The following is a 21,136-nucleotide window of genomic DNA, read 5'->3' as shown; positions in this document are numbered from 1 at the left end:
CTTGTAGAAAGCATAATCCTGAACAATAACAGACATGAAAGAACTTTCACTACTTCAAGGTTCCATTCTCTTCAACGTGTACTTTTCATGACAAAAACTACTGGAATAGGAAAGAAAACCGAATAATCTCTAAATCTCAAGAGTACGTTCTTCAAAAGCATTGGCTAAGTCAATGCTGCTTGTTGCAAAGGCTTGCACATTAATATTAAGCAAAAGAGAAAATCTAACTGCACAAAGAGGTAGGTAACACCAGATCCTTCATTTGTTGTGTACTTGTGTGAATGTGGCAAGAATTCTGTAGAAATAGTGCATTCAATGTGTTAAAAGTGTTTGATCAACTCTGGAGAAGGCTAAGAAATTAACAATTGTTACAGAAGTTGGGACAGAGTGGGAGTTTTGTAGGTTGTAGAGGGTGGAAAGTTTGGTGGTGGAGGAAGGCATTTGGGGGAAGAGAAGTGTTGTAGATCTCAGGGATCATCTGCAGCATGGTGCTGTTGTGAATTTTGAAATAGATTCTGAAGCTTCTACATCTAGGTTTAGAAATTCAAAGCAAAAGTGATAAATTTCAGATGAGAACCATGCAGATGGGCAATAAATTTCTAAAAGGCTGTTTTAAATTCTTGGAAATTACTCAAGCTAGATGGATGAGAATAGGACTCAAAGAACCCCTGACTCATGGGATTGAACTCTCAGGACATAGAGCTGCATGTTTAGAAGTGATTAAGAGTGCCTTCACTTAAGAAGGTGGTGACCCTGTGGAATTTTCCACCTCAGAATAATATGGAAGCCAAATCACTGAACATGTGTACAGAGATAGATTTCTTGACACAATAAGTATGAAGAGAAATGGGAAGAGAGCTGGGATAGGAAGAGAACAATCAGGACAGAGAATAGGTTGCATTCATATTGAATGATCAAGGAAGCTCCAAGTGCTCAAAGGACTGTTTCTCAAAGTTAGGTTCATCCAGCACGGAAACAGGCATGCCCAACTCATCCCTGGCTGCATCACTTTCTGGTACGGGAACTGCACTTCACTCAATTGCAGGACTCTGCAGTGAGTGGTGCAGATAGCCCAGCGCATCTGCAAATGTAAACTTCCAACTATTCAGGACATTTACAGTGACAGATGCATAATAAGGGCCCAAAGGATCATTGGGGACCCGAGTGACCCCAACCACAAACTGTTCTAACTGCTACCATCCCGGAAACAGTACCACAGCACTAAAGTCAGGACCAACAGGCTCCGGGACAGCTCCTTCCACCAGGCCATCAGACTGACTAATTCATGCTGATACAATTGTATTTCCATGCTATATTGACTGTCCTGTTGTATGTACTATTTGTTACAAATTTACTATAAATTGCAGATTGCATTTAGACAGAGACATAACGTAAGGATTTTCACTTCGTCATGTATGTGAAGGATGTAAGAAATAAAGTCAATTCAATTCATCCATGCTATCCTGCCCAATGAGCTAGAACCACCTGCTTGCATTTGGCCCATTGCCCTCTATATCTCTGTCCATGAACTTACCTAGATGACTTTTAAATGTTGCTAGTGTGCCCACCTTGACTACTTCTAGAAGCCCTTTATGTTCCTTTTAAACCTTGCACTTCAGATCTTAAACGTATGCCTTCTTGCTTTTAGCAGTCCTTCCTTGGGGAAAAAAGATTGCGCTTCCACCCTGTCTGCATCCCTCACTACTCTCATTTTGTTATGATTTCTATGTTTGAAACACAGCTAAGTGTGTTAAGTTAAAAGCTGAATATTCCAAATTCCCAGTATTTTCAGTAAATGCAGGGAATGGGGTCAAGTCCTACACAAAGGAAAGCAACGTCATTAATGAGTTTAGTCCATTTAGAACACAATATTTAAAAGCACAGCAGCATTACTTCCTCAGAAAGACTGAAGACATTTGGTAGGTCCCTGCAGATCCTTAACAATGTTTACAAACGCTGTACAGAAAGCATCCTGTCTGGATTAATCACTGTTTGGTATGACAACTACTCTGCCCAAAACTCCGAAGAGCTGAGAGTTGTGGACCCAGTTCAATCCATCTTGAAAACCAGCTTTCCCCATGGACTCTGTTTACACCTCTTGGTCCACATCACTAGGTGTAGGACCAGTTATTACCCTTCAACTATCAGGCTCCTGAACCAGCATCGTTAACTTCACTTACCTGAATACTGATCTGCTTCCACAACCTACGAACTCACTTTCAAGAACTCTTCAACTGACATTCTCAGTATTCCTTTGCCTCCGCTGCATCTGTTCCCAGGACACAGCTTTCCATTCCAGGACATCAGAAATCTTTTCCTCCTGCCTCCATTAGTGATGCTGCTCACCCGTATCCCCTTCATTTCCTGAGTATCCGCACTCACCCCATCTTCTTGCTGTCTTAACAGTAGGGACTTGCCTACCATCCCATCAGATCAGCCTCCACAAGTTCCGCCATCTCCCAAGGGAGCCTACAACTAAGCATACACTTACCTCCTCCACCCCACTCTGCTCCCTCCACAATTCCCTTGTCCATTCTACCCTCCCCTCTAATCTTCCTCCCAGCATTTATCCCTGCAAGCAGCCCAAGTGTTACATCTGTCCATACACCTCCTCCCTCACCTCCAATTCAGGGTCCCTAACAGTCCTTCCGGGCAAGGCAACACTTCACCCAAGAATCTGCTCAGGTCATCTATTGTGTCTCATGCAGCCTCTTCTGCATTGTTGAGAACCATCTCAAATTGGGGGACAACTTCCTCAAGCACCTCCGCTCTATCCACCACCAGTGGAACTTCACAGTGGCCAAACATTTTAATTCCGATTCCCATTCCTATTCTGACATGTCGGTCTATGACCTCTTCTTGAGCCACGGTGAAGCCACCCTCAGGGTGGAGTAGCAACACCTTATATTCCATCTAGGTAGCCTCCAACCTGAGGCATGAATATACCTTGTGGTAAAAAATAACCTTCCCTGCCCACCTTCCTCTATTCCCCACTCTGACCTTTTACTTTTTCTCACCAGCCTATCACTTTCCCCTGGATCCCCTCCTCCTTTTCCTTCTCCTATGATCACTTATCAGATTCCTTCTTTCAGAGGGTGTTTAGAGATGGAAATAGGGAGGAGCTGAGAACAATACAGAGGGATCTGAAAGCCAAGATCAGAGAAGCTAAAGACACGTATAGGAGGGAAGCTTGAGTGGAAACTCCAGCAGAACAACATGAGAGAGGTCTGGAGTGAGAGGAGGACCTTCACTGGGTTCCGGCAAACTAGCAACAGAGGAGCTGAAGGCAGTGTGGATAGGGCCAATGAACTTAACCTGTTCTTCAAAAGATTTGACACTGTGGCCCTTGCCCATCCCCCACATGATTCATCTGTTGTCGGCCCCCAACCAACACATACTCCACTCTCCCCTCCTCACAGCCCCCTACCCTGCTCTCGTGACTACACCCCTCCCACACCTGAAACCACCACGGTGGGCTTCTCAGCTGAACAGGTGAGAAGACAGCTGAAATGCCTCTACCCAAGCAAGGCTGCAGGCCCTGATAGTGTCAGCCCCAGGGTGCTCAAAGCCTGTGCCCCCCAGCTATGTGGAGTACTTCAGCATGTCTTCATGGCCTGAGTCTCCAGAGGGTTCCTGTGTTGCGGAAGACGTCCTGCCTTGTTCCTGTACCGAAGACGCCGTGCCCCAGTGGCTCCAATGACTACAGACCGGTGGCATTGACCCACGTCATGAAGACCCTGGAGAGACTTGTTCTAGAGCAGCTCCGGTCTATGGTTAGGCCACACTTAGACCCCCTCCAGTTCGCCTATCAGCCCCCTAGGAGTTGAAGATGCCATCGTCTACCTGCTGAACTGTATCTATGCCCACCTGGACAAGCCAGCGAGCACAGTGAAAGTCATGTTTTTTTACTTCTCCAGTGCGTTTAACACCATCTGCCCTGCTCTGCTGGGTGAGAAGCTGACAGTGATGCAGGTGGATGCTTCACTGGTGTTATGGATTATTGATTACCTGACTGGCAGACCACAGTATGTGTGCTTGCAACACTGTGTGTCAGACAGAGTGGTCAGCAGCACTGGGGCTCCACAGGGGACTGTCCTGTCTCCCTTTTTCTTCACCATCTACACCTTGGACTTCAAATACTGCACAGAGTCTTGCCATCTTCAGAAGTTTTCTGATGACTTTGCCATAGTTGGATGCATCAGCAAGGGAGATGAGGCTGAGTACAGGGCTATGGTGGGGAAACTTTGTCACATGGTGCGAGCAGAATCATCTGCAGCTTAATGTGAAAAAGACCAAGGAGCTGGTGATGGTGGTGGAGGGTTAAGGCACTGGTGACCCCTGTTTCCATCCAAGGGGTCAGTGTGGACATGGTGGAGGATTACAAATATCTGGGGATATGAACTGACAATAAACTGGACTGGTCAAAGAACACTGAGGCAGTCTACAAGAAGGGTCAGAGCCGTCTCTATTTCCTGAGGAGACTGCGGTCCTTTAACATCTGCCAAATGATGCTGAGGATGTTCTAAAAGTCTGTGGTGGCCAGTGCTATCATGTTTGCTGTTGTGTGCTGGGGCAGCAGACTGAAGGTAGCAGACACCAACAGAATCAACAAACTCATTGGTAAGGCCAGCGATGTTCAGAGGGTGGAACTGGACTCTCTGATGGTGGTGTCTGAAAAGAGGATGCTGTCCAAGTTGCATGCCATCTTGGACAATGACTCCCATCCACTCCATAATGTACTGGTTAGGCACAGGAGTACATTCAGCCAGAGACTGATTCCACCGAGATGTAACACTGAGCATCACAGGAAGTCATTCCTGTCTGTGGCCATCAAACTTTACAACTCCTCCCTCGGAGTGTCACACACCCTGAGCCAACAGGCTGGTCCTGGATTTATTTCCACTTGGAATGATTAACTTATTATTATTTAATTATTTATAGTTTTATATTGCTATATTTCTACACTATTCTCGGTTGGTGCAGCTGTAACGAAACCCAATTTCCCTTTGGATCAATAAAGTATGTCTGTCTGTCTGTCTTCTCTAGCCCTTTACAGTTCCTTCTCCACCTGGTTTCACCTATCACCTTACAGTGAGCATTCTATTTCCCCAGCCGAACCCCAACCTTTTTATATTGCCATCTTTCCCCTCGCTGCTTAGACCTGAAGAAAGATCTCGGTCTGAAACATCGACTGCTTATTCATTTCTGTTGGTTCTGCCTGATCTGCTGAGTTCCTCCAGCATTTTGTGTGTTGCTTTGGATTTGCAGCATCTGCAGACTTTTCGTGTTCATTATTTATCCATTTGTTATTTATATGCACAATACTGCTAGTGGAATCTGTACAGCAGCCTCTTTTTTTTTAAAAAAAATTCTAAATAATATAGTAGAGTCAAAGAGCAATACAGCATGGATACAGGTCCTTTGGTCCAACACAAGTCCATGCCGATAACAACGCTCAACCAGCTTGTCCCAGTTTCCTGCATTCGGCCATATCCTTCCAAGTACCTACTCAATGCTTAACAAACAAGACTACTGTATCTGCCTCAACCACTTCCTCTGACAGTTTGTTCCATATGCTCACCACTCTGCGTAAAAATATTGTCCATTAAGCACCTTTAGAATCTTCTCCCCCCTCAGCGTAAAACTATGCCCCTAATTTTGGATTTTGCTACCCTGCTGAAAAGACTACTACCATCCATATTCTCTGTCATTGATGATTTAAAAAATCTCTATAATGTCACCCTTCAATCTCCTATGTTCCAAGGAATAAAGACCGAGCTCGACCAACCTCTCCCTTTAACTCAAGCCCTCTCGACCTGGCAAGCCCCATAAATCTTTTCAGTTTAACTAAGTCTATCCTATAATAGGATGACCAAAACTACACATAACACTTCAAGTATGGCCTCACAAAGTTGTTATGATCCCAGCCCCCTCCTTTGTGAAAATCGCAAGAGCACCTGTTGAGGGGGGGTCAGTAGACCCAGGAAGTGGGAGAGAGAGAAACGTGCCGAATAGCACGTTCCACCGGGATGCAAAATAAGGCGACAGTGACTATTGTCTCATGGAGACCACGTGTAAAGCCCTCGGGCAAAGTGGGCTGGTTGAGAGAGAGATTGCATCATCCCAACCTGATTGACACCTGCGACCCCGTGAGGAAGTATAAAGGAGGGTCTAAGGGGGACAGCCCCTTCAGACGCACCAAGAAGACATGAGAGTGATCCCGCCGTAGCAGGAAGCATTTTGAAGAAAGCCACATGCGTTAGATTCCGGGATTGGAATTTGTGGCTGGAATCACGGAAAACCGCTTTTAACTAACATTGGGGAGGGGGAACCAACGCTCCCCCGATTCAACGGAAGCTTCATAAAGACCCGGCAAGTCTTTCCTCTTCTCCCCAATCTCTCTCTCTCTGTCACACCACATGAAACCCAGCGATTCCCAAAAGGCTGAAGCCTGCAGACTTCTGAGTGACTTTTATATTTCCAACGGACAATATATTATCCCCTAGACAACAGTAGAGCTCATTTCTTAATGATGATTATTACTATACCCGCGCTTTAGATTGAGTATTGACGATGTGCATTATCTGAATGTTTGTATTAACCTTACTTTTGTGCCCCTTTACAAATAAAAACGTTTGAAAATAGTGACATCAGGCTTCAACGGACCTCTCTATCTTTGCTGGTAAGTTATCCAGTTACGGGATACGTAACAAAGTATTTATACAACTGCAACATAATGTCTTGCACTTTATGCTCTGACCGATAAAGGCCAGCAATGCTAAACACCTTTTTTCACCAGGCTGGATTCCTTTGATGTGTCTAATAGACAAATATATATCCAGGTTTTATGACACTTAGGTAGTACTGTAAACAGAGACAGATTAACTGATAGATTAGGTGAATCAGCAGATCTGGAGCAAATGATATTCAATTTGGTTCAAATGGAAAATGTGAAGTCAACCACTGAGGTGTTATACTTAATATACTTAAATGCCTAGAAACTATAAAATGTGGATAGGCAGGAAGATTTGAAGACCCAGGTATAGAAATAACTAAAAGCTTGCGGACAATTAGAAAAGCAGAAAGATGGCTGATATTTCAAGCATGGAATATGCATCAGAGTAACATTAAGTTCTGGTTAGACTGTTTAACTTGGCCCTGGCCTGAACCTCTGAGGAAAAAAAGTGAAGAAATGCAACACATATTCACAGCAGGAAAAATGAAGGGATCCAATATCCTTGCAGGCAAGTTTGCTAGAGCTGTTCAGGTGGGTTAAAACTAATTTGGGATTGGAAATAGAGTGATAGTGATGAAGATGAGGTAGCTGGTTTCCAAACTGAGGCAAATGTGTAGTGAGACTCCTGGTAAGGAGAGACTGAGGATAAGGCAAAATTGCAGTCAACAGGATGAGTTGCAATGTAAAAGCTGGACAAAATTGAAAAAGGTGAATACAGGACCAAAGGTATTATATTTGAATGTACACAGTATATGGAATAAGGCTGATGAACTTGTAGCATAGTTACAGAATGGCAAGCATGATATTGTAGGCATCACTGAATCATGGCCGAAAGAAGATTATAGCTGGAAGCCTGATGTCCAAGGATACACACTATTGAAAGGATAGGTAGAAAGGCAGAGGGTGTGGTGTGGCTTTGTTGGTAAAAAAAAATGATATTAAGTCATTAGAAAGAGGTGACATAGGGTCCAAAGATGTTGAATTGTTGTGGGTAGAGCTAAGGAACTGCAAGGGTAATAAGACCCTGATGGGAACCCCCCCCCCCCCCCAAAACAATTGCAAGGATATGGTCTACAAATTATAATGGAAGATAGAAAATGCTGCCAAAAGGACAAAGTTATGATAGTCATGGGGCATTTTAATATGCAGGAAGATTGGGGAAATCAGGTTGGTGCGCGATTCCAAGAGGGAAAATTTCTAGAAAGCCTACAAAATTTTTTCTTTACAGCAGCTTGCTATTGAGCCCACTAGGGGATCAGCTATTCTGGATTGGGTGTCGTGCAATCAACTGGAATTGATTAGAGAGCTTAAGGTAAAGGAATCTTTAGCAGGATAATTGATCATAACAAGATAAAAGTCACCCTGCAACTAAGAAGAAGCCAAATTCAGACATGTTGGTATTTAGAGTGGAGTAAAGGAAATTACAGAGGCAGGACAGAGGAGCTGATCAGAATTGACTGGAGAAGAGCACTGGCAGACATGGCGGCAGAGCAACAATGGCTGGAATTTCTGGAAGCAATTCCAAAAGCACAGGATATATACATACTAAAGAGTTTAAAGTTTAAAGCAAAATTTATTAGAGTACTTACATCACTACATATAATCCTGAGATTGTTTTTCTGCGTGGTTTCCCTTTTCTGAAGTCTACAAGCAGTTCCTTAGTCTTACTGACATTGTGTGAGAGGTTGTTGTTATTAAACCGCTCAACCAAGCTTTCAATCTCCCTCCTGTATGCTGATTCATCACCCCCTTTGATACAGTCCACAACAGTGGCGTCATCAGCAAACTTGTATATGGTGTTGGAGTTGTACTTAGCTATAGGTGTGAGGAGGAGGAAGTATTCCAAAAGGCAAGATGACACAACTATTGCTAACAAAGGCAGCCAAAGCCTCCATAAAAGCCAAAGAGCAGGCATATAATACAGCAAAAATTTGTGGGATGTTAGGGGATTGGGAAGTTTTTAAACATCAACAGAAGGCAACTAAAAAAGTCTTTAAGAAGGTAAAGATGGAATACCAAAGTAAGCTAGCCAATAATATTAAACAGGGTACCAATAGTTTCTTCAGATATATAAAGAGTCAAAGAGAGGCAAATGTGGATATTGGACTGCAGGAAAACAATGCTGGAGAGGTAGTAATGGGTGGCAAGGAAATAGCGGATGAACAGAATAAGTATTTTGCATTAGATTGCGAAAGGCACTAGCAGTATAGGGGCACATGATGAGATAGGCCATAGTCACTATGGTTTCCTCAAGAGAATATTTTGCCTGACAAATCTGTTGGAAATCTTTGAAGAAATAACAAACAGGATAGACAAAGGAGAATAGGTTGATATTGTGTACTTGGATTTTCAGAAGGCCTTTGACAAAGCTGCTTAACAAGCTATGAGCCCATGATATTACAGGAAAGTTCTAGCATGGATAAAGCAATGGCTGATTGACAGGAGGCAAAGAGTGGGAATAAAGGGAGCCTTTTCTGATTGGCTGCTGGTAACTGGTGGTGTTCCACAAATGTCTGTGCTGGGACTGATTATTTTACGTTATATGTCAATTATTTAGATGATGGAATTGATGGCTTTGTTGCAAAGTTTGAAAATAATATGAAGATAGGTGGAGGGGAAGAAAGTTTTGAAGAAATAGGGAGGCTACAGAAGGACTTAGACAAATTGGGCAACAAGTGGCAGAGGGAATAGAGTTTTGGGAAGTATGTTCATGCACATTCGTAGAAGAGATGAAAGGGTTGACCATCTGAGGTGCAACGGGATTTGGAAGTAAGGATGTAACGTTGAGAAAGCACTGGTGAGGCCTTACTTGGAGTATTGTGCGTAGTTTTTGGCCTCTCATTTTAGAAAGGATATGCTGAAACTGAAGAGAATTCAAAGGAGGTTCACAAAAATGATTCCAAGAGTAAATGGCTGGTCATATGAAGAAAGCTTGATAGCTCTGGGCATGTGCTCACTGGAATTTAGAAGAATGAGCAGTGGCTTAATTGAAACCTATTGAATGGTAGAAGGATGTTTCCTTTGGTGGTGGTGGTGTCTAAGACCAGAGGACACAGCCTCAAAATAGAGGGGTATCCTTTTAGAATCAAGATGAGGAGCAATTTCTTTTTCCAGAGAGTGGTGAATCTGTGGAGGAAGAGCCTTTATATATATTTAAGGAGAGGTTGATAGATTCTTGATTGGTGAGAGTATAATGGGAATAGAAGGGGAAGGCAGGAGAGGGAAAATGGACCAACCATGATGAAATTGCAGAGCAGACTTGATGGCCAAATTCTTCTCCTATGTCTTATGGTCTTACATTCTGACAACAGGTATTAGCAGATTTTAACGCTGAGTTTAAAAAATGAAGATATGATTCAGTTCAATGTTAAGGCAAGGGTATAGTTCCATGATGGGTAGATAATGGAATACAAATCACCCACGAACTAACTGAGTATTGGAAATGGCCCAAGAGGCCTATTTTTAATGACACTTTCCATACTGTACAATCTCTTCAAGGTTAGATAAAGGCAACCTTGTCTTATGAGCCATGTCCTTAAAAATTAAATGCAAATTGCTAAACATGGAAAAGTAGCATCATAGCTGAAGAACAGATATTCACCTCATTAGCTTTGCTCAATTCAGACCCTAATGAAGGATTATTTGTGTGAACATGCAAAAAATTATTGCCTTTCCCATGGGTCCCATTAAAGATAAAAATATCTTTTAAACAGTTGTAAACTTTCTTAAAATACGCTCAGTGGCCTCTTTATTAAGTACAGGAGTGAAAACCCGGTGTAGTAGTTGTCTGCTGCTGTAGCCCATCCACGTCAAGGTTTGATGTGCTGTGCATTCAGAGATGCTTTTCTGCACACCACTATTGCAATGCGTGGTTATTTGAGTTACTGCTGCCTTCTTGTCAGCTTGACCCAGTCTGGCCATCGTCCTCTAACCTTTTTCATTAACAAGGTCTTTTCCACCGACAGAACTGCCGCTCATTGGATGTTGTTTTTCACACCATTCTCTGTAAGCGATGAGACTGTTGTGCATGAAAATCCCAAGAAAACAAATTTCTGTGATACCCAAATAAGCCTGTCTGGCACCAACAATCCACGGTCAAGGTCACTCAGATCACGTTTCTTCCCCATTCTGATGTTTGGTTTAAACAACAACTCAACCTGTTGACCATGTGTGCATGCTTTTATGTACTAAGCTGCTGCCACATGATTGGCTGATTATATATTAACAAGCAGGTGTACCTAATAAAGTGGCCACTGATAATATGTACAGCTATCTTAATTTTTTAAAGACTCAAGTGCTTCTTAAAAAAATACATATACCTTCATAAACTGCTCCGTTCTGTTCTTGCTCTACAGCTTTCAGGAACAATTCTTTAGCCTGAAAAATAAATTCATAGGCAAACTGTTACATTGGGAGGGGGCATATGATGTCATATTCTTGAAAATATAACTGAACTTGAATCACAGCTAGTATATTTGTCTGCAACGTGAAGCCAAATGGCAACTCAAGCTTCCTTTTGAATTTCATATTCAGTTCATGTGTTGTTTCTCCAACTACAAATATTGGAGAAAAATAAAACATTTTATAACATTTAAGTGATTCTTGTAAAAAGCTCTTTGCCTTTGTTCTAACTTGGGGGATCTACCATTAAGGACCCCTATATCTTGGGACATGTCCTATTCTCCTTACTACCATCAGGGTGGTAGTACAGGAGCCTGAATACATACACCCAACATTTTTGGAACTGCTTCTTCCTCTCTGCCATCAGTTTTCTGAACGGACAATTAACCCATGAATATTACTTCATCATTATTTTTGCTCTCTTTTTGTACTAATGATTTTAGTTTTTTATATACAGTATACTGTACATACAATTCTTATTGTAGATATTATTAATTGTCCTTTTATTTGGGCTCTATTTTAAGATTACTTACATTACATCCTTCTTAAAAAGCCCAGCCTTGTTTTATTACCTGCTTCAATAAAACGATCTTTATACATCCTTTCCTTTCTCAGAACCAGATATTACAACTCACTAAGCTTTGAGGTGAATATAACTCCTAGAGACAAAAGCACACAGCTTTTTTTAAAAAAAGTTGCATTGTTCATTTGATGACAGCTAAGTTTTCCACATTCAAAGATATCAGCTACAGGTGAGCATTGTAAACATGCTGTGTTGAAGCCAGAATATACAGCAACACATGCAGTTCAGAATCAGTTTAATATCACAGGCATATGTCGTGAAACATGTTGCTTTGTGGCACTCTTGGGTGTGTTTGTTGTAAATGCAAATAATGCATTTCACTGTACACTTCGATGTACCTGTGATAAGTAAATCTGAATCTGCAATATATTTTGTGAATCACTACATAAGTTACCTTTTCTTCACGAGCAAGTTCCTGTTTTCCTTTGGTACCCAAAGATTTGAAAGAAAGCCCCTTTGCAGAGATTCTTCCGTGTTCCACTTCTGATCCATTAGAGCTGCCATTTGGAGTCAGCTCAGACATCCACTGAGCGCGAAACACATTAAGTTCCTCCTCAAAAAATAAATAACATCTCCATTTAACTATTTAAATACGATTTGCCTAGATCTAAAAGACATCCAGAAGTGATTATTTATCTTTTATCCTTTGCAAAATATACCCAGAGGCAATAGTTCATAGAATCAGACTAAACTATGGCCTACACTACCATCACGAATAGAACAGTCAGGTTGACAGCATGATCATCGATTTCCATCACATCAAAAATTTCTCCCCGCTACCCCTTCTCTTTAAAAAAAAATATTTTTATTAATTTTAAATAAACATGAATGAAACATGAATAGAGTTTGAAAGTACATAATTAATAGGTTAAGTATACATTCATATATGACCTCCCAAACTCATAGTAATTATGAAAAAAGGGAGTAAATAAGAAGAAAAAAAATCCCCAAAAAAGAAAAGAAAAACCTAACCAACATGGCCATTGCATTATGTCAAATATACATAGTAGCGTCAGTAACTCCGCACCTCCATTCAAATAATTAAGGATAACAGAAGCAGGGTTTAGGAAAAGTCAGTTTAACAGATATGAAAATGTTGGATAAATGGTCTCCAAGTTTCTTCAAATTTAACTGAAGAATCAAAGAAAACACTTCTAATTTTTTCTAAGCTCAAACAAGAGATTGCTTGAGAAAACCACTGAAATATAGTTGGAGGATTAATTTCTTTCCAGTTCAATAGGATGGATCTTCTAGCCATTAATGTTAGAAATGCAATCATCCGCCGGGCTGAGGGGGATAAACAAATATTATCCACTGTAACGTTCTCCTTCGCGTGTCACGAACGCCGAATTTAACGTCGAGATAAACCACAGTTAATAAGAACCAGATCGCAGCAAGATTAACCATTTACTGTTCACTCTTCACATTAACATATGGTGAAAACTGTTGATAAAACAATACAAGATTGATACAGTATTTGTTCCTTCCTTAATATCACATTTCAAGTGTAAATACTTGCAAAGGTGACTATAACTACATTACACTAAGGTGCAGTATACAGGGAGAGTTTACCTGCTCCATTGACTACTTTAAATACACTTCCATGCAAACTATCCGCGACTCTTTAACTAACGAAAGCATAAACATTATCTACCGTCGTTACTTCTAACAGGATCGGCATTAACATCTTAGTTCAATATATCGATTATCTATTAACTTACAGCGTTGCTCTCACTGTGATTTCTCATGCCTGCAAAACAACTTCTGCTCAGGTGAGCCTCGTGGTAAGCCCCCACCCTCGCGCTAATTTCAAACCGGTATTTTCCCACAAGACGCGGCGAAACCGGATGTGACGTCATCGCATGCCGATATATTTTACATGCAATGAATATACTTTAAACACTTCTAATTCTAACTAGAAAATACTATTGAATGAATTACTAAGCGAAAATATTATAAACTAAATAACTGTCGTAAAGACAGCACACTCCCCGCTTGACCTTCGTAAGGTCACAATGAGCAGAGTACAAAACTTAGTCTCTTAATCAGTCATTGGGTAGAAGTAGAATAACTTCTGTAACTGGCCTTTGGTAAATTTTCACATCGCCTTGGTCGGTAGTCTTCAATTCGATCTTCCTGACATCTTCATTCTAGCCGTTGGCCAGCTGTTGCGGGCGATTTGCTTGTCCCTGAGCAGGACTAAGTCTCCAACTTGAAGATTCCTGTGGGGTTCTGTCCACTTTTGTCTCTGTTGCAACAAAGGTAGATATTTTTGTCTCCAGCGAGGCCAGAACTGATTTGCCAGAGCCTGGACTTGTCTCCATTGCTTTGTGTACAAATCCTTGTCTGAGAAGTCTCCTGGTGGAGGAGGTGCTCCTGCCTTCTGCGTAAGGAGCGTTGATGGCGAAAGTATAAAGGGGTTTTCTGGGTCAGAAGACACAGGTAGGAATGACTGTGCGTTTATAATGGCTGTGACCTCTGCCATTAGGGTGCACAGTACCTCGTGGGCCAATCGGGTGCGTTGCTGCATCTCAGGTTTCCTTTTCTGGATTTTCCGTAAGGACGTGAACCGTTTGACTGCCTGCTCTTTGTTATCTGGTGAGCGCTGGCGTGGTTCTCTGAAAGGCAATGGGGCAACCCCATTATTTGCTTCATCTCTGAAGACCTTGGTGTCTTTGGGTTTTAAAGAAATGGTATCTTGAGCTGATTGTGCAAGTTTGTTTCCGTGCTCGGCTTGAACGAAAACTGACTGACCTAGCGTCTCGTCGGTTACTTTATGCTTGGTAATGTCTTGTTGTGCTTCTTTAGGGTACACCTCAGTGAGGCAGATCTTGGAACAAGAACGGCTTGACTGAGTTTGACTGCAAACTTCTGTACAGTTCGAGCTGACAATTGTTGTCCTGGAGTGAACCTCTCCCTCCCCGCCGTCCTGTTGTGGGGGTGAAGGAGCGTTGTCGGTTCTTTCATTCTTGACTTCATCACGGAGCCGTGAGGGTAAATTTCCTTCCTCGTATGGATGTGATGCAATCGTGACTCTCTGAGGTTCCTCGTAGCTGGGGAAGTTATCGAATACGTATGGAGAGGGGAGACGAGCCTGCTGTCTATTTGAGACTGTACATAGTCGCTTGTGCGTTCCAGTCTGGTCCTTTCTAAAGTAGATCTTACTGCGGTCAGATCACGCGACCCTTCAGCTTCTTCTATGTACTTTGCTTCCGCCATGGCAGCTTCTTCTTCTCTTTCTAGCTGCAGCACTTGCAACTCTGTCGATATTTTTGCCATTTCCAACTGGGTTTCGGCTTCTCTGGCGGCCTCTTCTCTTTGTCTGGCAGCCTTTTCTTTCTGGATTTCGGCTTCTCTGATGGCCAGTTTCATTTTCAAAACTGCTTTTTGTCTGGCGTAACGCAGTCGCACCTTGGCGGCTTCTGCCTTGGCTCTTGCCTGGGTGGACTTACTTGATGTCGGTTTACCGCCCTTGTCGCTGGGCGCCATCGACTTGATGCTGGATCGAGCTGACATTGCAGCACTTGAAACACCTGATAATGTCGCTTTTTCACTGTAACGTTCTCCTTCGCGTGTCACGAACGCCGAATTTAACGTCGAGATAAACCACAGTTAATAAGAAACAGATTGCAGCAAGATTAACCATTTACTGTTCACTCTTCACATTAACATATGGTGAAAACTGTTGATAAAACAATACAAGATTGATACAGTATTTGTTCCTTCCTTAATATCACATTTCAAGTGTAAATACTTGCAAAGGTGACTATAACTACATTACACTAAGGTGCAGTATACAGGGAGAGTTTACCTGCTCCATTGACTACTTTAAATACACTTCCATGCAAACTATCCGCGACTCTTTAACTAACGAAAGCATAAACATTATCGACCGTCGTTACTTCTAACAGGATCGGCATTAAAATCTTAGTTCAATATATCGATTATCTATTAACTTACAGCGTTGCTCTCACTGTGATTTCTCATGCCTGCAAAACAACTTCTGCTCAGGTGAGCCTCGTGGTAAGCCCCCACCCTCGCGCTAATTTCAAACCGGTATTTTCCCACAAGATGCGGCGAAACCGGATGTGACGTCATCGCATGCCGATATTTTTTACATGCAATGAATATACTTTAAACACTTCTAATTCTAACTAGAAAATACTATTGAATGAATTACTAAGCGAAAATATTATAAACTAAATAACTGTCGTAAAGACAGCACATCCACCATTGGTAAATCAAAAATTGCTGTAATAGGATGCGGTTGCAATTTCATATTCAGAACTGTTGAAATAATACCGAAAATAACTTTCCAATAATTTTGCAAACAAGTGCAAGAACAAAACATGTGGGGCAATGAAGCTACTTCAGAATGACATCTGTCACAGGTTGGATTAACATGAGAGTAAAATCGAGTAAGTTTATCTTTGGACATGTAGCGGTGTGCTACATGCAGCGCTGAAATAACGACATGGAGTCAGTAAACTGCAGTTAAAAAAAGATTTTATTCGAACTTCGTGGCCTCACTTTAAAGCCTCCCTGATCCCGCCCTCCCCAGGTGCGGATGCTGTAGGGGGCACGCATTCACAGTCCCGTGCGGGCTTTTCCCGTTGTTGGTGAAGCAGACCTGGTGCCCTTTTGGGACTGGCCTTTATGTCGGTGCGCTGGCTATTTGCTATTTGTGAGCCGGTTCGAGTGCGCTAGGAAGTGGGTCGCCACATACCCCCCCCCCCCCCGAACCGGCGATACACCCCCCCAATGTCCACAGTCTGGGCCGGACCCTGTTTGGGAGGTCGGCCTCTGCGCCGCGGTGCCAGAAACTCGACCGGTTGCACCACTTCCACATGGGCCGGTTTGAGTCGGCCCACTGTGAAAACCTCCTCTCTCCCCCCAACGTCCAGCACGAACGTGGACCCGTTGTTCCTGATCACCGTAAACTGCCCCTCGTAGAGCCGTTGCAGCGGTGGCCGATGCCTGCCCCTTCGTACAAACACAAACTTACAGTTCTGCAGGTCTTTGGGTACGCAGGTCGGGTTCTGCCCATGCTGCGAAGTGGGTATGGGGGCCAGGTTGCCGAGCCTCTCGCGTAGTCTGCCCAGGACTGCTGCGGGTTCTTCGTCGTGCCCCCTTGGGGCTGGTATGAACTCCCTGGGGACGACCAGGGGTGCGCCGTACACCAACTCGGCCGACGAGGTGTGCAGATCGTCTTTGGCACCGTGCGGATGCCGACTAGGACCCAGGGAAGCTCATCCACCCAGTTAGCTCCTCGCAGGTGGGCCATGAGAGCCGACTTTAGGTGACGGCGGAAATGCTCCACCAGGCCATTCAACTGTGGGTGGTAGGCAGTTGTGTGGTGCAGCTGTGTCCCCAAAAGGCTGGCCATAGCTGACCACAGGCTGGAGGTGAACTGGGCACCTCTGTCGGAGGTATAATGTGGGCCGGTACACCAAAGTGGGATCGCCTCTGGCCATCTGGTGAACTGGTCCACGATAGTGAGGAGGTGCCACGCTCCGCGTGACACTGGCAGGGGGTCCACGATATCCACATGAATGTGGTCAAAATGCTGGTGGGTGGGGTAGAACTGCTGCGGCAGAGCTTTGGTGTGCCGCTGCACCTTGACCATCTGGCAGTGCATGCACGTTCTGGTCCATTCACTGACCTGCTTGCGGAGTCCGTGCCAAACGAACCTGCTGGAGATCATCCGGACAGTTGTCCTGATGGAGGTGTGTGCTAAGTTATGAACGGAGTCAAAAATGCATCACTGCCAGGTTGCCTGGACAACAGGACGGGGTTGGCCGGTGGTGACGTCACAGAGTAGGGTCCTCTCACCTGGGCCTACGGGGAGGTCCTGGAGCTGCAAACCGGAGACTGCGGTTCTGTAACTAGGGATCTCCTCGTCTGCCTGCTGCACCTCTGCCAGCGCCTCAAAGTCTACCCCTTGGGAAAGGGCATGAATGTTAGGGCAAGACAGCGCGTCCGCCACAGCATTGTCCTTACCCGAGATATGTCGGACATCCGTCGTGTATTCAGAGATGTAGGACAGATGGCGCTGCTGGCGGGACGACCAGGGATCGGACACCTTCGTGAACATAAAGGTAAGTGGCTTCTGGTCCATGAACACGGTGAAGGGCCTACCTTCTAAGAAGTACCTGAAATGCCGGATTGCCAGGTATAGCGCCAACAGTTCCCGGTCGAAAGCACTGTATTTGAGCTTGGGTGGCCACAGCTGTTTGCTGAAAAACTCCAGGGGTTGCCAGCAACACTCGATGAGTTGCTCCAGTAACCCACCGACTGCCATGTTAGATGCGTCCACTGTGAAGGTGGTAGGGACGTCCATTCTGGGGTGCACTAGCATCGTGGCTTTTGCCAAGGCTTCTTTCGTTTTAATGAAAGCGGCGGCGGACTCCTCATCCCAGGCAATGTCCTTGCCCTTACCCGACATCAGGGTGAACAGGGGGCGCATGATTCAGGCAGCTGAAGGGAGGAAGCTGTGGTAGAAATTTACCATACCCACGAATTCCTGAAGGCCTTTGATTGTGGTGGGTTGGGGAAAATGGCGGACCGCGTCTACCTTAGCGGGCTGAGGGGTTGCCCTGTCTTTTGTAATCCTGTGGCCCTGGAAGTCGATGGTGTCGAGCCTGAACTGGCATTTGGCCGGGTTGATTGTTAGACTGTATTCACTCAGTCGGGCGTAGAGTTGACGGAGGTGGGACAGATGCTCCTGACGACTGCTGCTGGCTATGAGGATGTCATCCAAATAGATGAATACGAAGTCCTGGTTGCGTCCCACCGCGTCCATTAACCGCTGGAACGTCTGTGCGGCATTCTTCAGGCCAAATGGCATGCGGAGGAACTCGAAAAGGCCAAAAGGGGTGATGAGTGCCGTTTTGGGGACGTCGTCCGGATGCACTGGGATTTGATGGTATCCCTGGACGAGGTCTACCTTGGAGAAGATCCGTGCGCCGTGCAGGTTTGCTGCAAAGTCCTGAATGTGCGGCACAGGGTAGAGGTCCGGTGTGGTAGCCTCGTTCAGCCTGCGGTAGTCACCTCATGGTCTCCAGCCCCCTGTCGCTTTGGGCACCATGTGCGGAGGGAGGCCCATGGGCTGTCGGACCGCCGTATGATCCCCAATTCCTCCATCCTCTTGAACTCCTCCTTCGCCAGTTGGAGCTTGTCTGGGGGAAGCCTTCGAGGACGGGCATGGAGGGGTGGTCCCTGGGTTGGGATGTGGTGCTATACGCCGTGTCTGGGCATGGCTGCCGTGAACTGTGGTGCCAGAACCGATGGGAAATCTGCCAGGTCTCTGATGAAGTCATTGTCAGACAGCGCGATGGAGTCGAGGTGTGCGGCTGGCAACTGGGCTGCACCCAGGAAGAACGTCTGGAAGGTCTTGGTGTGGACCAGTCTCTGCCTTGGCAGGTCGACCAGCAGGCTGTGAGACCGTAAAAAATCCGCACCCAGAAGCGGTTGGGCTACGGCGGCCAGAGTGAAATCCCATGTGAACCGGCTGGAGCCGGACTGTAGCTGCACTGTACGGGTGCTGTAGGTCCTTACTGTGCTGCCGTTCATAGCCCTCAGGGTGGGACCCAGTGCTCTGTTGTGGGTGTCATAACTCGTCAGAGGTAAGACACTGATCTCGGCACCGGTGTCAACCAAAAAACAGCGTCCTGACTGCTTGTCCCACACATACAGGAGGCTATCCTGATGGCAAGCCGCCGTAGCCATTAGCGGCGGCTGGCCCTGGCGTTTCCTGGGAACTTGCAGGGTGGGTGACAGCAGTGGGCTTCTGTGCCCCACCGCTGGTGGTAGAAGCACCATTGTTCGTTGGGCTCCTCACCCCTGCCTCTGGGGTTAGCGGGCTCTATGGCCGGGCCTGGTCTGGTTTGCTGCTGGGAGCGTGGCCTGGTGATCTGTGCGAAAGACGCCCCACTCACCTTATTGGTGTTCCACAGCACGTCTGCCCGGGCCGCCACCTTCCAGGGGTCGATGAAATCCGCATCCAACAGCAGCAGGCGTATGTTCTCGGGCAGCTGCTCCAGGAATGCCTGCTCGAACATGAGGCAGGGCTTGTGTCCTCCAGCCAGAGACAATATCTCATTCATTAAAGCCGATGGAGGTCTGTCTCCCAAACCATCCAGGTGCAGTAAACGGGCAGCCCGCTCACGCCATGAGAGTCCGAAAGTCCTTATGAGTAAGGCTTTGAATTCCAGGTACTTGCCATCCGCTGGGGGAGACTGTACGAACTCCTCAACCTGGGCTGCTGTGTCCTGGTCGAGGGAGCTCAACACGTGTGTCCTCTGAGGTTATCTGCCAAACGTGGAATTGGGCTTCTGCTTGCTGGAACCACAGGTGAGGTCGCAGCGTCCAGGCTTGGCAGTTTCAACGAAACTGCATGAACAAATGTGGCGTCGTTCATCTCCTGTCCAAAAGTCGTTTGGACCATCGGGGTCACCAATTGTAGCGGTGTGCTACACGCAGTGCTGAAATAACGACACGGAGTCGGTAAACTGCAGTTAAAGAAGATTTTATTCGAACTTTGCTTTAAAGCCTCCCTGATCCCACCCTCCCCGGGCGTGGATGCTGTAGGAGGCACGTATTCACAGTCCCGCATGAGCTTTTCCCTTTGTTAGAGAAGCAGACCTGGCGCCCTTTTGGGACTGGTCTTCATGCCGGCGCGCTGGCTATTAGTAGGCCAGTTTGAGTGCGCTAGGAAGTGGGTTGCCACAATACTCTTCTTTTTCAGCAAGTAGAACAACAGATAACATAATTGTTAAGCAAACTTTAAGGATCTGGTGTCAATTTAGAAAATTTTTTGGTTTACCGAATTTTTCATTATCATCTCCCATTCTCAATTATTTTTTATTCCTTCCGTGGCTGAGAAAGTCTTTAAAGATTGGGATGAATTAGGTATTAAGTGTTTTTGGGACTTGTTTATCTCAGGATCTCCTGCTTCATTTGGCCAATTATAAAATAAAATTGCACTCCCAAAATCACATTTTAAAAAGATACCTTCAAATTAGAGATTTTCTACGTTTCCAATTAGCTACTTTTCCTATAGGTCCTGATAAAAATTTACTGGACGATCTTTTAAATTTAAAACCTTTTGCTAATGGTTCTATTACCAGTATCTATAACTTGTTGATTGATTCTAGACAAGACTTTTTAGATAAAATAAAAAAAGCTTGGGAGAATGACCTAAATTGTCAGATTTCTGATGATAGATGGAATAAAATTCTTATAAGGGTTAATAAATCATCTTTCTGTGCTTGTCATTCTCTTCTACAATTTAAAGTGGTTCATAGAGCTTACATTTCAAAACAGAAGCTCTCCAGTTTTTACCCGAATGTTTCTCCAATTTGTAATAATTGCAACTCTGCTGATGCCTCTTTAATTCATATGTTTTGGTTTTGCCC

General features: G+C 44.8%; 1 protein-coding gene across 5 annotated transcripts in view; it reads right to left on the bottom strand.

Annotated features, from left to right (window-relative positions):
- fbxo9 (F-box protein 9) overlaps window positions 1-21,136 on the bottom strand; it is a 105,850-nt gene that overhangs the window by 57,647 nt on the left and 27,067 nt on the right. For 3 of the 5 annotated variants that reach the window (XM_059982047.1, XM_059982048.1, XM_059982051.1), the window contains 2 exons: window positions 12,115-12,273; window positions 11,056-11,113 (listed from right to left, as the gene is read on the bottom strand). In XM_059982047.1, coding sequence (XP_059838030.1) covers window positions 11,056-11,113; window positions 12,115-12,273 — 217 coding nt within the window. The remainder of the gene's footprint in view (window positions 1-11,055; window positions 11,114-12,114; window positions 12,274-21,136) is intronic. The other 2 variants (XM_059982049.1, XM_059982050.1) reach the window with 1 other exon arrangement.

This window comes from Hypanus sabinus, chromosome 10 (assembly GCF_030144855.1).
Source record: "Hypanus sabinus isolate sHypSab1 chromosome 10, sHypSab1.hap1, whole genome shotgun sequence".
Taxonomy (NCBI): Eukaryota; Metazoa; Chordata; class Chondrichthyes; order Myliobatiformes; family Dasyatidae; genus Hypanus; species Hypanus sabinus.
This window is presented reverse-complemented; position numbering and strand designations above follow the sequence as displayed.